The sequence below is a fragment of the Chiroxiphia lanceolata genome, chromosome 4 (assembly GCF_009829145.1).
Source record: "Chiroxiphia lanceolata isolate bChiLan1 chromosome 4, bChiLan1.pri, whole genome shotgun sequence".
NCBI classification, from domain to species: Eukaryota; Metazoa; Chordata; class Aves; order Passeriformes; family Pipridae; genus Chiroxiphia; species Chiroxiphia lanceolata.
Genome location: NC_045640.1, coordinates 46096307 through 46117584, shown reverse-complemented (window position 1 = coordinate 46117584; position 21278 = coordinate 46096307). Strand labels below are relative to the sequence as shown.

The 21278-nt window shown below is 40.3% G+C and overlaps 2 protein-coding genes across 8 annotated transcripts in view; one reads left to right on the top strand and one right to left on the bottom strand.

The window, feature by feature from the left end:
• Positions 1 to 359: 359 nt before the first annotated feature.
• Positions 360 to 19662, bottom strand: LOC116786238. The gene is made up of 5 exons (XM_032686682.1): positions 19559 to 19662; positions 16700 to 16985; positions 16025 to 16343; positions 2818 to 2936; positions 360 to 2136 (listed from the first exon to the last, which is right to left on the bottom strand). The coding sequence occupies exons 1-5, from the start codon at positions 19660 to 19662 to the stop codon at positions 2125 to 2127; spliced, it is 840 nt and encodes a 279-aa protein (XP_032542573.1). The 3' UTR covers positions 360 to 2124.
• FAM160A1 (family with sequence similarity 160 member A1) overlaps positions 15828 to 21278 on the top strand; it is an 87113-nt gene continuing 81662 nt past the window's right edge. For 2 of the 7 annotated variants that reach the window (XM_032686021.1, XM_032686014.1), the window contains exon 1: positions 15828 to 16168. The gene's annotated coding sequence lies outside the window, so the exon portion shown is untranslated. Of the gene's footprint in view, positions 16169 to 16274; positions 16581 to 21278 lie in introns of those variants that run through there. The other 5 variants (XM_032686018.1, XM_032686017.1, XM_032686020.1 and 2 more) reach the window with 5 other exon arrangements.

Below are 21278 nucleotides of genomic sequence, written 5' to 3'. Positions count from 1 at the left end.
TTTGGCACAACAGGATTCTAGATATAATTAAATTATATTGAATCTGTATGACTAACTAATTTCTGGTAAACAGAACAAGAGAAAACGAAGATATGGTGAAAGCAGTTATTTATACTTTCATGTCTTGACAATAAAATTGAATTGGTTTTAAAGGCCTTTTCCCTTTGTGAATAATTTAGATGCACAAGGAAGAAAAGGTCCCTCTCTCAGGATTAGGATTACTTGGTAATACTAAGACATTTTTACCTTTCCAAATATTGATGGCATGTTATCGTGTTTTAAAAAAAATATCAGTTTTTGCCACCCATACTCTCAAAAACAGAGCCAAACCAAACAGGTGGAAAGATCTCTTATATGATGCCATTGTAAAACCAAAGAAATAGTGGCATTTTGAGAACAGCCATGGCTTATATTTGGAATTCAGCTGAATAAGTAATCTTCTATACAGTCCTGTTGCAGCCCTCTTGCAGCCATATTTGGAATACAGTGCACTGGCATTTTCAACCACTCTTCATTAGGAAGAACACAGGAGAAAAATTATGGTAAATAGTGGCAAAGTTATCCAAAAGTTTCGGGGGAAAAAAAAATAAAACACTTCGTACAAGATGGACGTTTTTAGTAACATCACGTGTGGGAAATAATTCCGTTTATTATAGCAGCTCAAAAACTGTGTTGACTGTTACAGGACCTGGTTTGGTTTGCAGTTCAATTCACCTTCAACAGTTATATTAATTCCTGCAAACAACAGCTAACCTAGCTTTTGCTAGCTCTACGTCTCTGCACATATATTTTGATGTGCATCTACCTGACACAGTGCCACCCAACAGAAAATGTGTTGATGTTTTCTCACTGTCTGATGCTCTAATTCTCACTCTCTAGCCTTGCTGGTAGAGTTGAGAGTTTCAGCTGCATGTGTTAGGTGTCAAAGACTGCTGCACTGCAGCACTGGGCAGATTTGTACGCAGCACTGGTGGTAGCTTGGGACCGTGGTGCTTCTGCTGCAACAAATAAACTACAGAGGAAGATCTTGTGCTGCCTGTATCACGCTTCAGGCATCCTCACTCTTGCTTGCATTCCAGCCTCTAGCTATTTGGTCAGCATCCCTGTTCTTTGAAAACACTTCCAATATTGTCACTTGCAACTTCAGTGCATGGTTTTAAACCGCACCTCTTATGTTGCTCTTGCTTGCACTGACTGATGTAGAAATACTTTATAAAATGAAGTAATTTTTTCTCTCCTTTTATACTGGTTTATATCCTATACCCAAGCTGTTTCTTGTCCAATTTCTTTCTGAGCTCCTAATTTATCCTGTTTTATGATTTCCCCTTCTTTCTCAATCTCCTGTTCATAGTAAATTTTTCTTGTAATATTCCTAAATGGGAGAACATAACTGCTGCATTGACAGCCTCTTAATATACATTACAGTTTGGATTATTAGGACATAGGCACTGTTACCTTCTTGGCAGAACTAATTAGCACTTTTAACAGCTGGCTTGGTTTAGAAAACAACATTGCCTTATGGCTGAGTATCCTGAAAAATACTATTTTAAGAAGATTTGTCCCTTGTTATAATATTAACCTACATTAACAAAATATATTCAAATGCTGAAGACATTCTCTGGAACGCGTTACTAACATGGCCAAAGGTCAGCACCTATATCAGTGATAACTGTATGATGGATTTTTATTTTAGTAAGAGCAAGCTGTTTAATTTTTAACAATCCTCCTTCTCCTCTGCCCTCCAGCAAACCTAGGAGTGCATACAGGAGGATATTCAAAGGAAAAACACATATTAAAAATTCTGAGCTTGTTTTCAAGCTACTGGGCATCTCTGGCCAATACGATCTCTTTTATTCACTTGAACGAATTAATTTCCTTTGCTTTGGACTTCAATTTTTCAGATTGCTTTTGGTCTGCAGGTATTGTTTACACAGGAAATAGTCTAATTATGAAGATCTTACAATATTTTAGCTAGTAACTGATGGTCTCTGACAAGACATAACCAGGCACTGTGTTCTTTAGAAGTTAACATCTACAAGAAATTAGATGTCTACCAACCTTGAAGTTTTCCTCTTGTCTTGGATGTGCTAAAAATGAAGGCAGGAACACATCTCAAGCTTGATTTTATTCCACTTTCTGAATGGAAACATGCAAAATTGCACAAGGATGAGAAATAATAGTATCCACATTTAACACAGCTTTCAGCTGTTAAAGGTCTTAACACTGCAGGACTCAAACTGAAGTGCTCGTGGGCAGACAAATCTAAAGCTTGCTCACAGTACTCCAGAAGGCAGATCTGCTAAATTTCAACGCTCTCCATTTTCAGATGCAGATGTGAAAACAGTGACTTGCATCATTACTAGGCAGTGTATTCTAACCTTGCATAAGTGAAAATATTCTTAATAAAAGTTTAATGCCCCTTTAACCCATTTGTAAAGAACTGTGTATGGCTACATATAAACCTCTACACTTAAAACACAGCTTGATTTCTTCCATGATTTAGTTATTCCAGAGATTCAAAAGCATCAAAACTTCATACTTATGAAGGACACCAGGCATGGATCAGTCTACTTGATTTCCTGGCCAGGGTATTTTAAAAAGTATTATCCTTTTACTTTCATTTGAAAATCCAATTCAAATTAGCATTATTTTAGACAGCCAGGACAAGCAGTGGTGAATTCTGTGTTAGTGTACTACAGTATGCACATTATTAATGATCAAAACCATTGTCTATAACGTATTTAAAATACCAGGTTGGTAGGTGCCTACGAATGAAATGGTAGATTTTTCCTTTGTCTTCTTTTAACGTATTCATACTCTCATTGTAGAACATGAAGCCCAGACGTTCTTTCTCTCACTCCCAGAAACGCCTCCAATACAGTTTACTCCCGTGGAAGTAAAGCTGTAGTTTATGTGCACGGCCATAGAGCGGCAGCCTAGTAACAAAAAAAAAAAGATGTACTCGATGTTCGAAGAAGTGGGTATTTACTAATGGTTTAACATTGCAAAGGGGTTTCTAAACACCAGAGAGAAAAATGCAGGAGGCATGACTACTCCCTGGAGGGAAAAAAACCTAGCCTTGATAAAAGCTCAATACTAAGGGGAGGGAGGGGAAAGAGGTTCATAATTAGATGGCAAAGGGGGTCAGATTACGTGCCCGTGTCAGCAAAACCGATCAAAGAGTATGAAACGAAGTACTTGATTTATGTCTTAAAAATCAAATGCTTTTTTCTTCCCTTTGATACAGGCAGTTAAGTACTTCCCTCATCTATGGAAGCTAGTGGACAGGATAACATCAATACAAGCCAATTTTTAGTTAAGCAGTTTCACAGACTTTTCATTGATAAAAATAAAGCTCAAAAAGCCTCTGAATGTTCAACCAGCATTGCAAATCTAAAATGTCAAAGAACAGTATTTCATTGTTTTGTTGTTTGCCATATATTTTTATATGTGAAATAAGAACAATTAGATCTCTCTGCATTGAGCTTTATATTTGTGTGGAATTAAGTGGGTTTCAAAATTTTGAGCACTCTTGAAACAGTATGTAAAAAATCACTGAGGCTGAGCTTTCTTTGCATTTATGTAAATGAAAATTAGGATTAACTCCATTAATGCTGGTGGAGTTTTAACAGCATGAAATTACTGTGAGAATAGCATTAGCCACAGCAACTTTTAAAAAGTTAGTTCCCAATGCTACTAAATTATATAGCTCATTATCCTTAAAACCAGAATTATTTCATATGAACCATTTATAATTTTACTTCAAATGGCTGCAATTATCAAATTTGTTTATTACAAAATAAATTTCATCATGCTGCAATTCCTGATTTTTCTGTCTGTGATGTCCATATATTACTTATGTCATTTGGACGCCAGATGTAATACAAAATTGAGAGAAGTGGAGAGAGAAATGCCAAACAATTAGCAACCAAATATGGGCTGCACTATACTTTAATGTGAACAACTTTCACTGCAGCAAGACTGGAAATTACCTATCAGACTAAGATATAATTTGAAAACTGAAGAGTACCTTCACACAAAGTTGAAGAAGCCTTTGCTGGCACACTCGTTTTCCTTCAAATTACCACATACCCCTTTTACCCACACACATCCATCTGACTTACTTGGCTGACATTCAGTGCTTAAATTTCAGAGAACTGCTAAATACAATACTTCCCAGAACTGTAACAGCTACTTGCAATACATTAGTGTTTCTAAAGGATAAAAAAGGAAGTGGGAACCTCCAACCTTCTCAGCATTCTCCTGGATATCAAAACAAAGTCAACAGCTTCTTTCCTTCAACTTCCACATCACTACCACTTAGCTTGTTGATAATTTCATGTTTTTAATGTGAAAAGAGATGAGAGTCAAGTACTCTATAATGGCTCACATAAATGGGGCTGTCCAGCCTGATATCCCATCTTCTGCAATAGCAAATAGTACATATTTACAGTTAAAAGGATGAAAATAGCTTGAGTAACCTCTGTCTCTAGGAGTATGCTTTTCAGAAAAGAAAATCTTTTTTCTGAGCCAAAGAAGTGCCAGGAGTACTTTTTCAATATCAATAATGGGACTTGTCCTCCATTTTATTTACTCCTCTTTGATCCTGAGACTTCTTCCTAGGCTTCAATTGCTATCCCTCACGCTACCGCTACCTCCTGCTTACTCGCTTGCTTTAAACCTGCAACCAGATCTCTTTATTGACAGTGCTCTAGTGCCTTTGAGAATAACGATGGCACAGTCTCTCCTCACTAGAATTGAAGGAATAAGCATTGAAAGGCCCCGAGAGCTGCCTTTCCTAGGAAGCCGGACATTGCAACTGGTTGAGTTGCTGGGCCCAGGAAGCCATCTAGGATCAATGGTACAAAATCCAACCAGCAGTCCCTTACTAGCAAGGCCTTCAGGCAGGGATGATATCAGGGTCAATACTGTTTAACGTCTTTAATAAAGACTCAGATGATGGGATGGATTGCATGCACAGTATGTATTTGAGTGATACCAAACTGGAAGACATGGCTGTTACACTGGAGAGCAGGGCTGCTATTCAGAAGGACCTCTGGATAAATGGGCTGACAAAAAGGGCAAATGCAAAGTCTTGTGTCGGGGTGGAATAACTTCACAAAATAGGACAGGCTAGAAGCCAGCTGGGTAAAAAGCAGCTCTCCATAAAAGGACCTGGAGATGCTGTTGGACATTGAGTTGAATGTAGGTCAGCAGCACACTCTGATCTTTTATTGATGAGGCAGAGTGATAGGACAAGAGGCAATGGACATAGGAAACAGGAAATTCCACTGGGTATCAGAAATGACTTCCCATGTGGGCAGTCCAATACTGGGACAAGGGCCCAGAGAGGTTGTGGAATCTCCACCCTTGGAAGCTGGGCTAGAAAAAGACTTGAGCAACCTGATTTATTTGGTCCTGCTTTGAGCAGGGGTTTGGCCAAGGTGGGCTCCAGAGATCTCTTCAACCTGACTGATTGTGTGTTTCTATCACCTCAGAGTGCTACAATTGAACCAGAAGAAGGTGAGGAATGAGGTGGGCAACACAAGAAGGATGTGGACCTGTTGGAGTGAGTCCAGAGGAGGGCCATGAAGATGATCAGAGGGTTGGAGCAGCTCTCCTATGAAGACAGGCTGAGAGCTGGGGTTCTTTGTGCTGGAGAAGAGAAGGCTCTGGGTAGACCTTATAGCAGCCTTCCAGTGCCTAAAGAAGTCCTACAAGAGAGCTGGAGAGGGACTTTTTGTAAGAGCATGTAGTGATAGGACAAGAAGGAATGGCTTTAAACTGAAAGAAGGTGGATTTAGATTAGATATTAGGAAAACATTCTTTACTGTGAGAGTGGTGAGGCACTGAAACAGGTTGCCTAGAGAAGTTGTGGCTGCCCCATCTTTGGAAGTGTTCAAGACCAAGTGTTATGGGGCTTTGAGCAACCTGACCTGGTGGAAGGTGTCCCTGCTCATGGCAGGAGGGTTGAAAATGGATAATCTTTAGGGTTCCTTCCAACACAAACTATTCTATGATTCTGTGATTCCTAGAAGAGATGAAGAGAGCAACTTCTGTCAAAGGGAGCCCATCTATGAACTCCAGCTTGAAACAGATGAACTACCATAAATTATTTTCTGAACTGCTTAGGACGTACTACAGAACTAGTTCCAAAGAAATCCTGTTTTGCCATTTGAAACTACTATGCACTATACAACTATAGCACTTCAACAGCACAATCATCATCATCATAAGTCCATAAACTTCAGTTCTGTTTTCCTTCAAGTTTTAATATTTATTATTAGCAGTTGCAAACACAATAAACAACTTCCATTTGACTTTCTAGATTCCAATAAAGGAAATTAAACATTCTGGTTCATTCTGCTACTTTTTCCCCTACAACTGTATACAACTTTCCCAAGTTATTTTCATGGAATTGGCAAGTTATAAGTGTCCAGCTTATAACTTTGCATCTTTAAAAAAATTCATTAAATTAATGAATAAATTAAAATCTAATTGTATATTATATAATACATATATGAAATATTATATATATCTCCTAAATAAAAATGAATACATTCATTTAAAAATTAACTTATCAGGTAGGAATACCGGCATAGTGGGACCTGCACAGGAATACCTACTTTGTGACTGCTCTCCCAGGTTTATTGAGATATTCATGAAGTTGCAATACTAAGGCATTATTAGATCCCCTTGTCTTACTTTCTGTGCATCAAAACTATCCAGTGTGTTTATTGCTTAGTTTATCCAAACAAGGCAAGGAAGTGCCTTGACTACAGCAAGTATGGCCATATGTGTGTGTTATCTGGTCCCACTCACAGCCACGTGCACACAAAGAATTATGTATGTAGTCATAAATACATATATACACACTTTTATACTATTCACACACACATACAGAGTAAGGTACCCTGGATCCAAGAATGATGAACTAAAAGAAAAATACTACAGGCTTAGGTTGTCAACTACACCACAGATTTTCTTTTTAATAAGATACAGACTGATACCATATTAGATGCTTGAATATAATGGCATTTATACTCATATGAATAATGCAGAATAGATGCTAGAGGACTTCAAACTTTAATACTAGTTAGCATCATCATTTGGCAAGTGAAATATTTCCCACAGGTCACACAATTCTACATATTTATTCCTAGTGATTCCACTAATCTCTGATTTGGAAAGCCAAGCTCCTCTGGTAGAACTTCTCCTCCTGTCCTATGCAGATAACTCCAGCAATAAGCCTCTAGTGACTGGAACTGTTTATTTAATTTATTTATTTTACTAATACACAGCTGCCAGGGCCAACAAATAAAAAACATTGAATTCCATCAGTATTGCAATTTCTAGTGAATGCATCTTAAAGGACAGAGACCCTAGAATTGATATTTTTTTTAAAACAAGGGTATCAAGCTTTAACTTGAACAAATAATTATTATGATAAAGAATCTCAAGACATTAGTAACTGGCAGTTTACATTCTGTAAATATATGAGTTCTTAGGTGTGCAAACTATAACTGATTTCTCAGAGACAAGTGTATACAACTCATGCTGTACATTTAGGCCATATTTCTCAAACTGTAACAATTCATGCTCAAAATTAATAACATTTTACTATATCATCCAATTTTCCTGGGATAGCAACTATGTTTTGTTTTATTTTCCTTCGTATAGGTAGATGACAACCATATGCGAGTTTCCCCTAATGCAAGCAGAATACTATAGAATCTCGTTTTGGGGAGAGAAATGTAAGGAAAAACAGGAAAAGCAAAACAACAGAAATGCCCTAAAAAGGGCAGCTGAAAATTTCCCTAATTGATAATTCTGACTATTTCTAGTTCTCTATTTTGCCTTCAGCAAGACAGTTAATGGTCAGACTTCTAACAGTGGTGGCAATGCCTAACTATCAGATGCTGGAGTGAAATTCATACCTGAGTTCCATGTCCTTCATGGAGTGCATGGGAGAACTAAGCCCCTTACAGAGGCCATCCAAGAAGACCTCACTGAGCAGGGAGCTGCTTTGGGCTAGCTGAAGGGCTATGTAATACACAAGAGTGTAACTGCAGTCCTGTCCTCCCTGGAGACTGAGGGTACGAATTAGGACCGCAAATGCAGATTTTTTATTTACTCAGAGCCTAGAAACTACTGTTAGAAAGAACTGAAGGGAGCTTTCTTCAGAACATATCTGCTGAGGAGCTGCTGTTGGCCCTAGATACAGTACATTAATAGATCATTTGCCTGCAAAATAAAAGTGCAGGACTTATCCAAAGAAATTCAAACTCACTTTCCTTCCTTGCATCAATGTTTCTTACCCATCAATTTATACAAAGTGGGAAACTAGGGAGTCTTTTCAAGCTGAAGTACTTTGCTGCAAAGAGCCTGAGCCTGGAAAGAGCAAGGATGAGGAGCATGATTGTACCAGTTGGCAGCTAGGAACTAACTCTCAAAGGGTGAGAGACTCGGAGCCTGCTCTTTGATCTTAATGCTGTCTGTGAATTTTATCCAATGATTTTAAAATGCAAAGGGAAATGAGCACTTTTCACCTGCCAGATGCTTTTGAAAAAATCCCAAAAGGATTTTATTTCAAATAACTTAGGCACCTATCAATGCTGATATTTGACCTCAAATCTCCAACAGCCATTGACCTGTAATTCAGCAAATTGCTGGGGATTTCAGTAAAACTTCCTATTGAATACCTTACAGAACAAGGAGGGACCTTAAAATATGGGGTTTATTGTCTGTGATTTGGCTGGAAGTCACATCATACTGGAGGTTTTGTCTTTCTCCAGGTGTCTACTCTGAGAACTCAAAGACAGGTCCCTAGCTTTTCTCTTGCACTAAGTATTTATTTGACACAAATAAACTAATTAGTGGCAAAAAGTTAAAAGCAAACTTTTTGAAAATATTAAGTAAAAACTATCAATTAAGTACTTTATACTTAAGACTCTTAACAGTCACTCATAAACTCTGAAGAGAGGTTAAGCTACAATGCAAAACATTAACTCAGTTTCAGGAAATAAACTCCTTTTTTTCTGTACATCCTATGCAAAAAATGCAAAGCGAATCTTTCCTCCTTGGAAAATCTCATTTCTGTCTCTTGTTTTCTCTGTAGAAAGTAACAACTACTGACTATACCAAGTATCTGACAATGGTGAAGAATCACTTTATTCCAGACCTAAGCAAGGAACGAAAAAGCACATGCAGAGGAACAAAGCACTACTAAGAATTACTCTCTGATTTACTACAGATTTTTTGCCTAGCAGCTGAATGGTTTATCTCCTGTCATAGTATCTTCATAGCCTAGGCCTATTCATAGAGGAAATCAGCATTCATATACTCACGCGACAATGCTACTTAATAATATTTCATTGTCTTTTAAGTAATATGAGGGAGACATGCCCACTTATACAATCTTTCATTGCCTGTTTTGTCTCTCCATCTTCCCAGGCATGCAGCTTGACAGTAGTTCCATTCAGAGTCCAGTGGACTTGTACAGTATGACATTTTATTTTTCCTTCCTTCAGTAACAGTTTCCAGCAGGTGCAAATTCATATTGGTTCAGGAAGAAAAACCCAAACAAACCAAAAAGAAATTCCAAAATTCCAATCTGTCTGATTTCACATCTGCTAGACAGGTTTTGTGTAACTCAGACTGCAGGAATTTCCCATATCACAGGTAACCTATTTCCCATTGTCAGTAGCTCAGTGATTAGAGTCTACCAAAGAGGTGGTCTATCAGGAGGTTTTATGAAAGTAGAAGGTTTTACGAAAGCAGACAGAAGTGTGACTTTGGGTGGGCAATACAGTGGTGAAAACTAAGAGAGGTGTTATGGAAACAGAGAATATTGTGTGGGTACTAATAAGCAAATGCTTCTCTAGGGAATTTACATAGATTGCATTATAATTAGCTGGGGAGAGGCCTTGTATCCGAGCCAGTGTGCAACAGTGCTACTGCGGTCTACTGAAATTTTCCCTACTGGTGAACTGTCAACATTCTTCTTTTTACAAATCTGACATAATTAAATTACTAAATCCAGATTTTCAGAGATGATTTTGAGTAGGGTTGGGATAGAAAATATGGATGTTTTTCCACTATTGACTATGATGTGACCTGTGTGCAGGTTATAGGTAATGGAAGAGTATCTTTGGTTCTGTTTGCTCAAACACCATGTTTGCTATAATTGCAGTTTTTATAACCAGAAAAACAGAGTAATGCTGATAACCTGATTTTCATTAAGAAATATTTTTTGTAGTTCTTGGCTAAAGCTCCCACTGGACCTTGGAGTACAACTTGTAATTACAAAAGGAGGACTGAGCCTTTAAAAAGTTTACTGCTACTTGTCTTCCACGGATATATTTTGGCTAAATATTCTCCATCTGTATTCTTAAGGTAAGTGATCTGCGAAGGTCCAGACATAAATCTTCTCTGGCAGAGATGGTTTAGTAAATCTGAAAGAAATCTATGAGATACTTAAAAATTTTCTATCCTGTAAGACTAGCAGCCTGTGGAGAAGGAAGGAGGTTTTGGTCTTGTTTCTGTCAGAAGGAAGGATTTTGTTTTTCTTTTTTTTTCTTTCAAGTTGTCAGTCGCCTTCCTCCTCCCCAAAGCTGCAACTTGAAGGATTTACAGCACAAGTCCAGGGTTCAGCTCTGTGTCTTTAAAGCACAAAGAGAAAAAGAGAGTACTTGAAGAGGACAAAGGCAAGTTCTCAAATAAGCAGTGGCTACATACAGCATGTGCCTTAGGTACATACTCTCAAGAAAAAACCCTCAGAAACAATAGGATAGAGCACAATTGTTTCTAGATGCCTATCTGTTAAAAGCCATTTTTGAATCATACTTTCAGCTTCACATATTCTTTATGCTAATTTATGCTGCCCCAGTTCATTCCTGCCCTCATGCTGCTCCCTCTCTTGTGCCAGAGTAAGGATTTATGTGGTGGCAGGTGAACCAGATAAAAAACCTGATCCATGTTAAAGTTAACCACAAAAAAAGGGGGGTTAATTTTAATCTGGACCGTGGAACTGATCTCATTTATTAAACAGCTGCATAGATCAGGGATGATGGAAATGTAGGGAGGGACAGAATGGGTGGAGGAAGGCAAGATTACTTCTTTTGATAGCAGTGCTGACCTGTGACATTTTACAGCACATGAGAAATTACAGACTACGAGTGGACTGACTTTTGGAGCACAGTGAATTAACTTATTCTCAGAATTAGTGTCAGGCCCTTACAATGTATCATAGATAACCAAATCCGGTTTTGAAGAGAAAAAATAATTTTATTAAAGGGGCAGTGAACTTATTTTGGTTTGTCTCATGAATCAATAATTTATAATAGCCATAGGTAAATCTTTTCAACTAAATCCTGTTCTATAACTTTTTAAACAAACTTTCTTTTATTTAAAGAGTTGTTTTGAAACAGGTAAATCAATACATACCAGTTAAGATAGCCTACAGAATCCTTTAAGTTGTTTTCTGTTTACCAGAGCACAGCCACTTAAAGGTAATGTATTAATTTCCAATCTGTACACATATTTTTATTAGTTACCAGTCTAGTCAAGTGTCTGGATTCTATCCATATAAATATAACATTTATCTTTCATATACTAATGATCTTAGAATGGTACTACATTGTAAATTGTGCGTTGAAGCAAAATATCTGCAAAACCATATCTCAAAAAAGCTTGAGGACATCTTTGAACATTAAGAGATTAATGTGGTTTATACCATTCAGATGAAATATGGCTTAGGTAGAAGTAACCAAAGATTTTTCATATGCATTTAAAGTACAGGGCTTTCCCTTCTTAGTATGAAGGTTTTAAGGTATATATAGAGAAAATTCTGCAGTAGCTTTCTGAAAATTTAAAGCACACTTTCTTTTTTCCTGTTGCTCATAGAAGATAAGGAAGAATGGCTGTGGCAAAGCATATAACATGACTTGGAAAGTTCCCATATTCTTCTTCGTTCTTAACAGAAGATGTTTATCTTCTAACACCTTTCCTGGAAATCAGATTTCTTGCTAAGAAGCAAATGTAGTATAGATTTGTTTTACTGAGGTGATCACTGAGGTGATCTAGATCACATCTAAGAAAAATCTGTTTTAAATGGGGCAGTTCAGGGGTCATGTAATTTACAGTGAGCATTCCGGTTTGTTGACAGTGACTTGGGTTTTTGTAAATGAAATTATGTCTATCTTAATGGATTTTCTCTTTGTAGTACAACTGTGACTAGTAATTGGAGATTGTAATTTAATTCTTTGCATAAAGCACACTTCTTTATAGACAAATACACTTTTAAGATATGTAACATGAGAAAATGGTATAAATAATTACAATACAAGATCTCTTCTAAAAGCTGACTGGTTTACCTATGTCGGTACACTTGGCCATTTTTATCTGCACCAGCAAATATCTTTCTGACGCTGCAGGCATGCCCCTGGGTCACAGAAAGCAGAAACTGTCTGGAATTTCTTTAGAAAGCCTGACCTTTCTGTGGAGTAAAACTGCTGACAGAAAGTGTGAGCATACATGTTGTTATGTTCTCTAACTACTGTACACACAAAGTTAGTTGTAATTATTAAACTTCACTAGAGGTACTGCACAATTGTACTGATGACACAACATTCAAGACTGACAAGTGCTGTTCATTAAACTTTGTGTTACCTTTACTACTTGCAACTATCCTCTCAATCAACTGTGTTTGGGTTAGAGTGTTATTCCTCTTACTCTTACACCTGGGCAAAGTATTTCTTAGTAGCAAAGAATGCCTGTAGAACAAAGAGGGTGAGTAGGAGGATTAGTGTGAGCTTGTGATAAGCCATCTTTACACTTCCTTCTCTTCTGTGTGATAGAACAGCTTATCAAATGATTAAGAGATAGGGATGTAAAAGGACAGCTATCTTGAATTCAACCTAATTATCACAGTAAAAATAATTATGGAGTGTTTTTAAAATGCTTAGAGCAGCAATAAGAAGAATTGAAATAGATTATATCAGCATCTGTAACAGGCGCTGCTTCAGAGGCTCACTCCTTAATGATCTGCTTATGATGAGATGTTTCACACAAAGGGCATCTTTCATCTGTGCACTGGCTGACAGTTTCCATGCTTCTGAGACCAAACAATTTAAACAGAAGTATCCTCTCAGTTTCTGCTAAAGTCCTCTAGACGATTTTACCAAATTCTCAAGCTGGCTTCTGCTCTGCCATCCTAGACAGCAGCTGAATGCCACCCATCTCCATGCCCAGGCCCGACAGCAGCACATGGAAGCTGCTTCCTGAATGAATGGTAAGAAATACCAGATCTAATGTTGAAAACACCTCTCCGAACAGAGACATGCATGCTCAGACATCTAGGCAACAGATTCTGGATTCAGACTATGAGGGAGATGACATCAGTAGCTCTATTGAGCACCTTTGCACAGCATTTGCAATAATTATGTGGACCTATGTCCTAGTTAGAACAGCTGGGACCAGTTCATCACTGGATGGGTGTAACCCCAAACTGTGTATTCTATAGCCTTCCATGCCATTTCCCAGAAACTGTTATCAATAGACTACTTACACCTTCTGCCTAGAGCAGCCTGACTCCTCAGGCTATAAACTAGGTGTTAAGAGGCCTGCGAGATAGGAGGGTGCCCTCTGTCCTCATGCCCATTGTGGAACTCCCCGACCTGAGGGAAGTACTGGGCATTCCTGCCTGAACTGGAGAATATATAATCTTGGAGTTTTAGAACTTTTTTAACCACTCATGGGATCCAGAGGAAGACTGCAGACCACCGCTCTCAACCAGACTGCAACCATCACTCTCGACCAGACTGCAACCACCACTCTTGACCAGACTGTAACAGCACTCTCACCAACAGGTTTTCCCCTCTCCTTTTACTTTGGACTCAGGGGGCCCAAGGAACACCACTCTGTTCATGCCCCAGGGTGTTGGGTTATATATTTGGGTTTTGTGGGTTAAAACCAATAGTTCGTCTGTATAATCGTACTTATTGTATTATTTTATTAAATTGTTATTCTGATCTATAATCTCTGTTTTGAGTTGCGTTCATTTCCCCTGCTGGTTTACCTTTAAACCAGCACAACCTAATATTTCATCTTGCAGTTCCAAACCCAATAAACAACAGCATGTGAGGGAGGAATTACAGTCTCTGGAAATGGCAGCTTCCCCTGCTCTTTAAAGTTTAGATTTAGTTTCAATGTGTGCTGAGATGTTTTACAAGAACCAGTGATTCTTCCAGTCTTCTTAAGGGGAGGAGTGGAGGAACCTCAGTCACGTTAGATCAGTTTTATTTCTGACTGGATTTTTGGATGATGGTTTTATCCTAGCTTGGAAAATTTTAACTCTGGCATACCTAGGTGTGAGTTAGTTTGTGTGAGTCTAGTTAGTTAGAAATCTCAGTAAATTATTCTTTAATTACATAGGGTATTTTGAGAGAACGCTTCCTGAGCTCACAGACAACACCACTGCACTTGGTAAATTATATTATACATTTATTTAAATGAGCTGTTACCCTAATAGGGCGGTATCTATTCTTATTTTGAGTCATTAGTGAACCACAATCAGAACCCTGACAGTCTAATTAATTTATCAGAAGCCATTAAAAACCAAAAAAAAAAAGCCATGAGCATATTGAACCATGCTTAACTATTCATCACAGCAATCCATCACAGTTACAGTGAGGTATTTAAAAATAAGAACTATACAGTATCACAGAAAGGTTTGGGTTGCAAAGGACCTTAAAGATCCTCTAGTTCCAACTCCTGGCCGTGGGCAGGGATACCATCCACTAGAGCAGGTTGCTCAAGGCCCCATCCAGCCTGGCCTTGGACACTTTCAGGGATGGAGCATCCCAGCTTCTCTGATCAACCAGTTGCAGTGCCTCAACACCTCTGAATATGCAACTTTTCCCTAACATCTCATCTAAATCTCCCTTCTTTTAGTTTAAAACTATACTCCCTTGTCCTATCACTATCTACCCGCATAAAAAGTCCCTCTCCCTCTTTTTTATGAGCCTCCTTAAAGTATCACACAATCACAGAATTGTTAGGGTTGGAAAGGACCTCTGGAGATCATCTAGTTCAATGCCCCTGACAAGGCAGGGTCACCTAGAGCAGGTGACACAGGAACATGTCCAGGTGAGGTTTGAAGGTCTCCAGAGAGGGAGACTCTATGATCTCCCTGGGCAGCCTGTTCCAGTGTTCTGCCACCTTCAATGTAAAGAAGTTCTTCATGTTGAGGTGGAACTTCTTATGTTTTAGTTTACGGCCATTGCTTCTCGTACTGTTGCTGGGCCTCACTGAAAAGAGTCTGGCACCACCCCCTTGGTACCCACCTTTGAGATATTTATATGCATTAATGAGACCTCCTCTTAGTCTTCTCTTCTTTAGACTAAGCAGGCCCAGCTCCCGCAGTCTGTCCTCATAAGAGAGATGCTCCCAAGTACTGGAAGGCCACAATAAGGGCTCCCCAGAGCCTTCTGCTCTCCAAGCTGAACAACCTCAGCTCTCTCAGCCTGTCTTCAGAGGAGAGGTGCTCCAGCCCACTGATCGCCCTGTAGCTTGTATTATTGGGGAATTACCTGTAATTCTCATTTGTAAGGTCGGGCTAGATTTAAAACGGTACTTCTAGCCTGCAGGTTTTCCATGCAGGGAGAAATAGATGGCAGGAAGCTTTCTTAGTTACAGGGGCACCTCTTCTAAAGCCGGGGCCTCCTAAACTCTCTTGGAGGGTGCCCGCCGACGCAAGAACAACCGCCCGGCAGGGGCCGCGGCGGGCCGGGCCTCCCCGGCAGGTCGCGGCTCCTCCCCGGCGCTCTGAGTCACGGCCCGTCCCCGCTTGCACAAAGTCTGCGGCCGGTGCCGAGCGGGGGCCGCCCGCTGCGAGGGCGCGGGGGGGCGCGGGGCAGGATGCCCGCCCTGAGGGGACGGAGCCTCCGGGGCGGGCGGGCGTGAGGGCGCTCCCGCCCGAGGGATTAACGGCGGCCTCGCTGTCCCGTAGCGGACGGCGATTTACCTGGGTGGCCGCCTGCCGCCTCCCTCCTTCCCTCCGTCCTTCCTGCCTTCTCTCCTTCCCGGAGCCGGTCGTTTCGGCGGAGAGGGAGTGGAGCCCGCCTCGCCCCTCCCCGGGGAAACTTTCCGTAGCCGCCGCCCGCGCCAGGTAGGGGCAGGTCCCCGCGGGGCGGGAGCCGTGAGGGGGCGGTGGCGGCGGGGACGGGCCCTGGACTGAGTTTCGGAGGTGTCGCGCCACCGCTTGGCCTCGCCGGCGGGGCGGGGTGTCGGGCCGGTGTCCCCCGCAGCCGAGCAGCTGCCGTCTGCCACAGGGCCGCCGCGGGCTGAGGGCAGTATATAGGTCACTGGAAGTAATGCCCGCCTAATCCCCTTTATCTTTTTGGCTCGGCTTTTCCGCTGCTGGTTTGTGGGGCGACCCTGGGCAGCGTTGGTCGCAAACTTCTGGGAGAGGACCCAGGCTTCGCGCAGGGCTGTGAGCGCCGAGGTGAGAGCGTGCGATGCTTGCTTTTATCTCCAAGGCGGCTTTTTCCTCACCAGTGTGACGCCTTACAGAGTGCCAGGTATTCCTGCGTGGGTCTGTCACCCCCGTGACCCCGTGCTTGGGTGGTCAGTTCGGATTCGGGCTGCTGATTTAACAGCGGAATAACATTGATTACTTCTTTCTCGTTGCGTCACTCACCAAAATCACCGAAGGCTGTTTTGATATTTGCTTTCGATGCAAAAAATCCGAGGTCTCGGCAACTTCGGGGCCCTGGTAACTGGAGAAGGCAGCGTGCCCTGGTAAAATGATTGCTGTGTTGCGTTCTCTGGTCTTTGAGGAACTATTAGCAAGGTCACGTGAGCCCGTTCTGTCGCCCAGGGTTGTTGGTAGTAACTCGGCACGGCTTTGAGTTGCTCCGTGTGGACAAATCCGTAGGTGCCGGCAGGTGCCCGCTGCCTGCTCGGAGGCTGTGCCTGGGGCCAGCCTGCCAGTACAGGAGTTTGCCAGGTTGGGGCATAGGGTTTCTTGTAACTGAGAAATGCTCGGGCACACTTGATAGTCTTTGGAGATTTTTTATTTCAGTCTGATTTTCTCCTCTTCCCTGGGGTGTATGGTTGGTTTTCTAGTTACCATTAACACAACTCATACGATGATGATAAGAAGAAAAAATGCATGAAAACTATTGTATTATTTTATATGCCACCTTACTACTTCTGATTGAATTGAAAGAGACTTCAGAATGTGCCAGTGCCCTCTCTCTCTGCCTAGGTGTTTTCTGTTGATCAGTGTGAAACTCTGATGCTGTGCAAGGGTTTATAGTTGAATTTTCCTTCTGTACAACAGTTTTTATTCTTCCTCATCGCAGTAAGGATTCAGAGGCTCATCTTGTTAGTTGGGAAACATGATGGTTTTTATTTTGTTTTCATTTTCAGAGAAAAGAGGGAGTGATAATAAACTGTCCATTCAAAGACATCTCTCACACCCCAATAAGGTAGCAATGCTAGGTCATGCAGTACAGACCTATGTTTCTGGTCTGTGCTGATTTTATGTTGTAATTTCCAGAAGTAAACCGTTTAGAGAAATTGTTGTTTGGAAGGGTTTGTAATATCTGAAGGAGTATTAGGGTTTTCACATTATTTGTGCTGCCTTACTTCTGGGCTGTGTATAAGAGTCTGCCTGACCTGAAACTAATCTAAGAATTAGGACCTAATGCTGTAATTCGTTTCTTCCTCTCTGGCTCTGCTTTAGTGAACATGGAAAGTCAAAGGGAGAAGGGAAAGACGGAAAAGCTTACAATCTACTTTGTAAAGTATGAACAGTTGCAAAGGGCAAGATTGTACCAGTGAGATACTGGTGTGATGACCGCAGTTGTAAAGCTCATGGAAAATCCAGATGCCTTTTTCTCTTAGCTGTCTCAATCAAGACAAATGTTTACAATTGACTTTGCTAACAGCTGTTTTAGTCTTATTTATTGACCCATGGTGATTGACTACATGTGCTTTGAAAAAGAAGTGAATCCTGTTAGAATGATGAAAAATGTGTGGCCAAAGCCCATGGAAGAAACTTAACTTTCGTACCTTTTTTTTTTTTTTTAACCGTGTCTAATTATATGGTGGTGATGGTAAAAATTGAATTGTGTTCTGTAAGGGTTGTTTTGGGTTGGGATTTTTGTTTTATATAGTATACAAATCTTCACAGAATCTGAAACCAAGAGAACCAAAATTGGAGAAACTGCTGCTTAAGCTTAAGAATTCAGATTTACAGAATCTCAGTACTATCTGAAGCATCAGTTTCTCTGTTAAACTGTTCACTGAAGAGCTATCAAGATTACTTTGATATACATAATTTTAAGAGTTTTTTTTTAAAGAACTTATAAATGCTGCTGTTCCTCCTTTGCACATCTTTATTAGTATACAAATGCTTCTTTTTGATGCTTGCAGAAGGTTTCATTGCAAAGCATTTTCAAATTTTAATTAGTCTCATGGAAGTCTCATTTAGTTCTTTAATGCTTGAGTTGCATACTTCTTAAAAATGCAGGTTTCCACATCCTGATCTAATGTTATGGTGACTACTAGTTTCCCTCAAACATGAGAGAGACATTTTCTCTCTCTCTCTCTCTTTCTGTTCTCTGGGGCATATTTAGTGTCATTGGTATGTTTGCGGTGTTTATGTGCTGCTGAGAGCAAAGCTTTTGTGACCTCTTACTCCAGTCATCATTTTTGGTAACAGTTTCATAACTATATTTTGGGCTACAGATGCTTAAACTGCAAGACTCTTCTCAAACATGCTGACTTGGCGTTGTTACCTTACTTATGGTCTCTTTTCAGCCTAATGGGATAGGTCAGTCTTATAACTAAATAACTGCAACGCCCCCCCCCCCCCCCAAAAATCATATACTTTATCCCTATTAGAATAAGCCCCCAGAAAGAGGGTATGAAGGAAGGCTGTTGGCAAACAGTGCTTTTTGTCCTGCTCTTGGATGTGTTTCAGGCAGTGTAGTACACAACAGCAGATGCCTATACTTCAGGTATGTTATATGGTTTAGCATACTTTAGGTATCCTGTGATAGTCTTGAGAAAAGACAAGCAACCTTGGGGTGCTTCCAGAAAAGCCTACAAAGGCCTGCACTGGTCAAAAGTTGGGGCACGAGTGATCTGGAGATTCTGACATTTTTTTCAGTCCTTTTTGCAATCCTGGCTGTTCAGTAAGAATTTCTGTACCTTTAAAAACTCGCAAAAACAGTTTCCAAGAAGCAGTACCTTTTCCTGATGTGATTAATTTATTTGGAAAGTAGAGGCAGAACTTCACTGTGTCACAGGTAGCAGTTAGACCTGGATCAAGTTGGTGAGGCTGCACCTCAAGAACTGTGTCCAGTTCTGGGACTCACGCTACAAGAAAGACATTGAGGTGCTGGAGCAAGTCCAGAGAAGGGCAACAAAGCTAGTGAAGGGTGAGTATAAGTCCTATGAGGACTACAGGGAGCTCCTAAGGGAGCTGGGATTGTTTAGCCTGGAGAAGAGCAGGCTCAGGGTTGACCTTATTTTTTTCTACAACTACCTCAAAGGAGGTTGTAGCCAGATGCGGATCAGCTTCTTCTCCCAACTAGTGACAGGACAGGAGGATATAGCCTTAAGCTCCAAGGGGAGGTTCAGGTTGGGCATCAGGAAGAATTTCTTAACTGCAAGGGTGATTAAACATTGGAATGGACTGCCCAGGGAGGTGGTGGCATGTTCAAGAAACAACTGGATCTGGCACATAGTGCTCTAGTGTAATATATGTATACACACACCAGTACATTTTAAAGTGCCAGCTTAACTGTGGAAGTGCTGTGATGATAGCAAAGCGTTCACCAGTTAAAGTTATTGTTATGAAGACTGAGGAGCTTTTGCAAACACATCTTGCCTTACTTTCTCTCTTAGTCATTGACTGTGAGACTTCCTCTTATTTTGGATAGGTATCTTTCAGTCAATGACTTACTGATAGTAAGGTGAGAATGCTTTCTGTGTTAACCCACGTGGCCAAAAACATCTTGTCAAAGGTGATCCTGAAGGGTATGTCCAGGTGAAGCAATTCCATGTGGAATGGAAACAGAACAGGTAAGGTAGGAGCTGGTGACAGTCATGATAAAAGCTCAAGGCACATGAAGACACTATCTAAGAATGTGTTAACTCTGATATTTGGTGGGATTGCTTTTAAAGAGGAAAGTTTGGAAACATGACACAAGTACAGCTATCGGCAAGCAGGAGGCCCAAGATGTACTTGGGTCTTTGACCTGTGTTACCCCTGAACTAAATGTAGCACCTTTTCCTAGCAGTTGGAAAATTTGCCCTGAAATTTATTCTGTTCCAAGCTGTGCTGGCTTCCCATGGGTAGCAGGTTATTGGGAAATCAATTACTGCTTTTTCTTTTTTTTTTTCCCTGTAAAATAAGAGGTCAAATTATGATGTAATACTGAATTACCTACACATACAGTAATGTTAGACCATGACAGCTAATTCTGGTCTAATCGTGATTAGCATGGTAGTGGACATGTTATCTGCTTTTGTGTGGGGACATATATAGCTAGATTAGTGCTAAAAGTATAAGGCAAATTCTCACTATGTAGTTTTTGCCATTTAACTGTAGAAACATAGTCAAATGCTGTCTTCTCCCCTTGTATCTCTACCGTAGTCTCCAAACAGTATGACAGTTTTATTTATTCAAACATTGCATGCCTTAGAAGAACTTGTCCATTTTGTTTAAAAAAAAACCAAACAGACAGAAAGCTGTGTTCTTTGCATTAATAACTGTTACTGAAAGACAATTGTGCCCATTATCCTTCTAATTCTAGATAGTGTTTACAAGTTGCCTGTACTGTATGTTGGTAGGGGGCAGGATTTATTTCTGTGAAAATTTTTATATAAAAAGACTTCTCTAGCAATAGTTCAGTTTGCCTGAGGAACTGATCAAGTGATGGATGCCAGGGAAAGAGCTCACAGTTAGAAGGATTTCCTAATGAATGTGAAAAAAATTAAGCCTTCAAAATATTGTCAAGACCTATATACCAGTAAACTTCTGCAATGTAACTTAAATTTAACTGTTGGCTGTTTTTTTTGCACTGTGCAGCCAGCTGAAGAGTTGGACTCCTGAAGAAACAATTCCACTTCCATTCACAAAATCTTTTGTAAAACCTCAGATACTTCTGAGTAAGAGGGAAGCAAATTTTGTATTTTTGAGTTAGTTTTATTAACGATTAACAGTAAACATAGTGGTAATAAATAAACTAATTTCAGATATT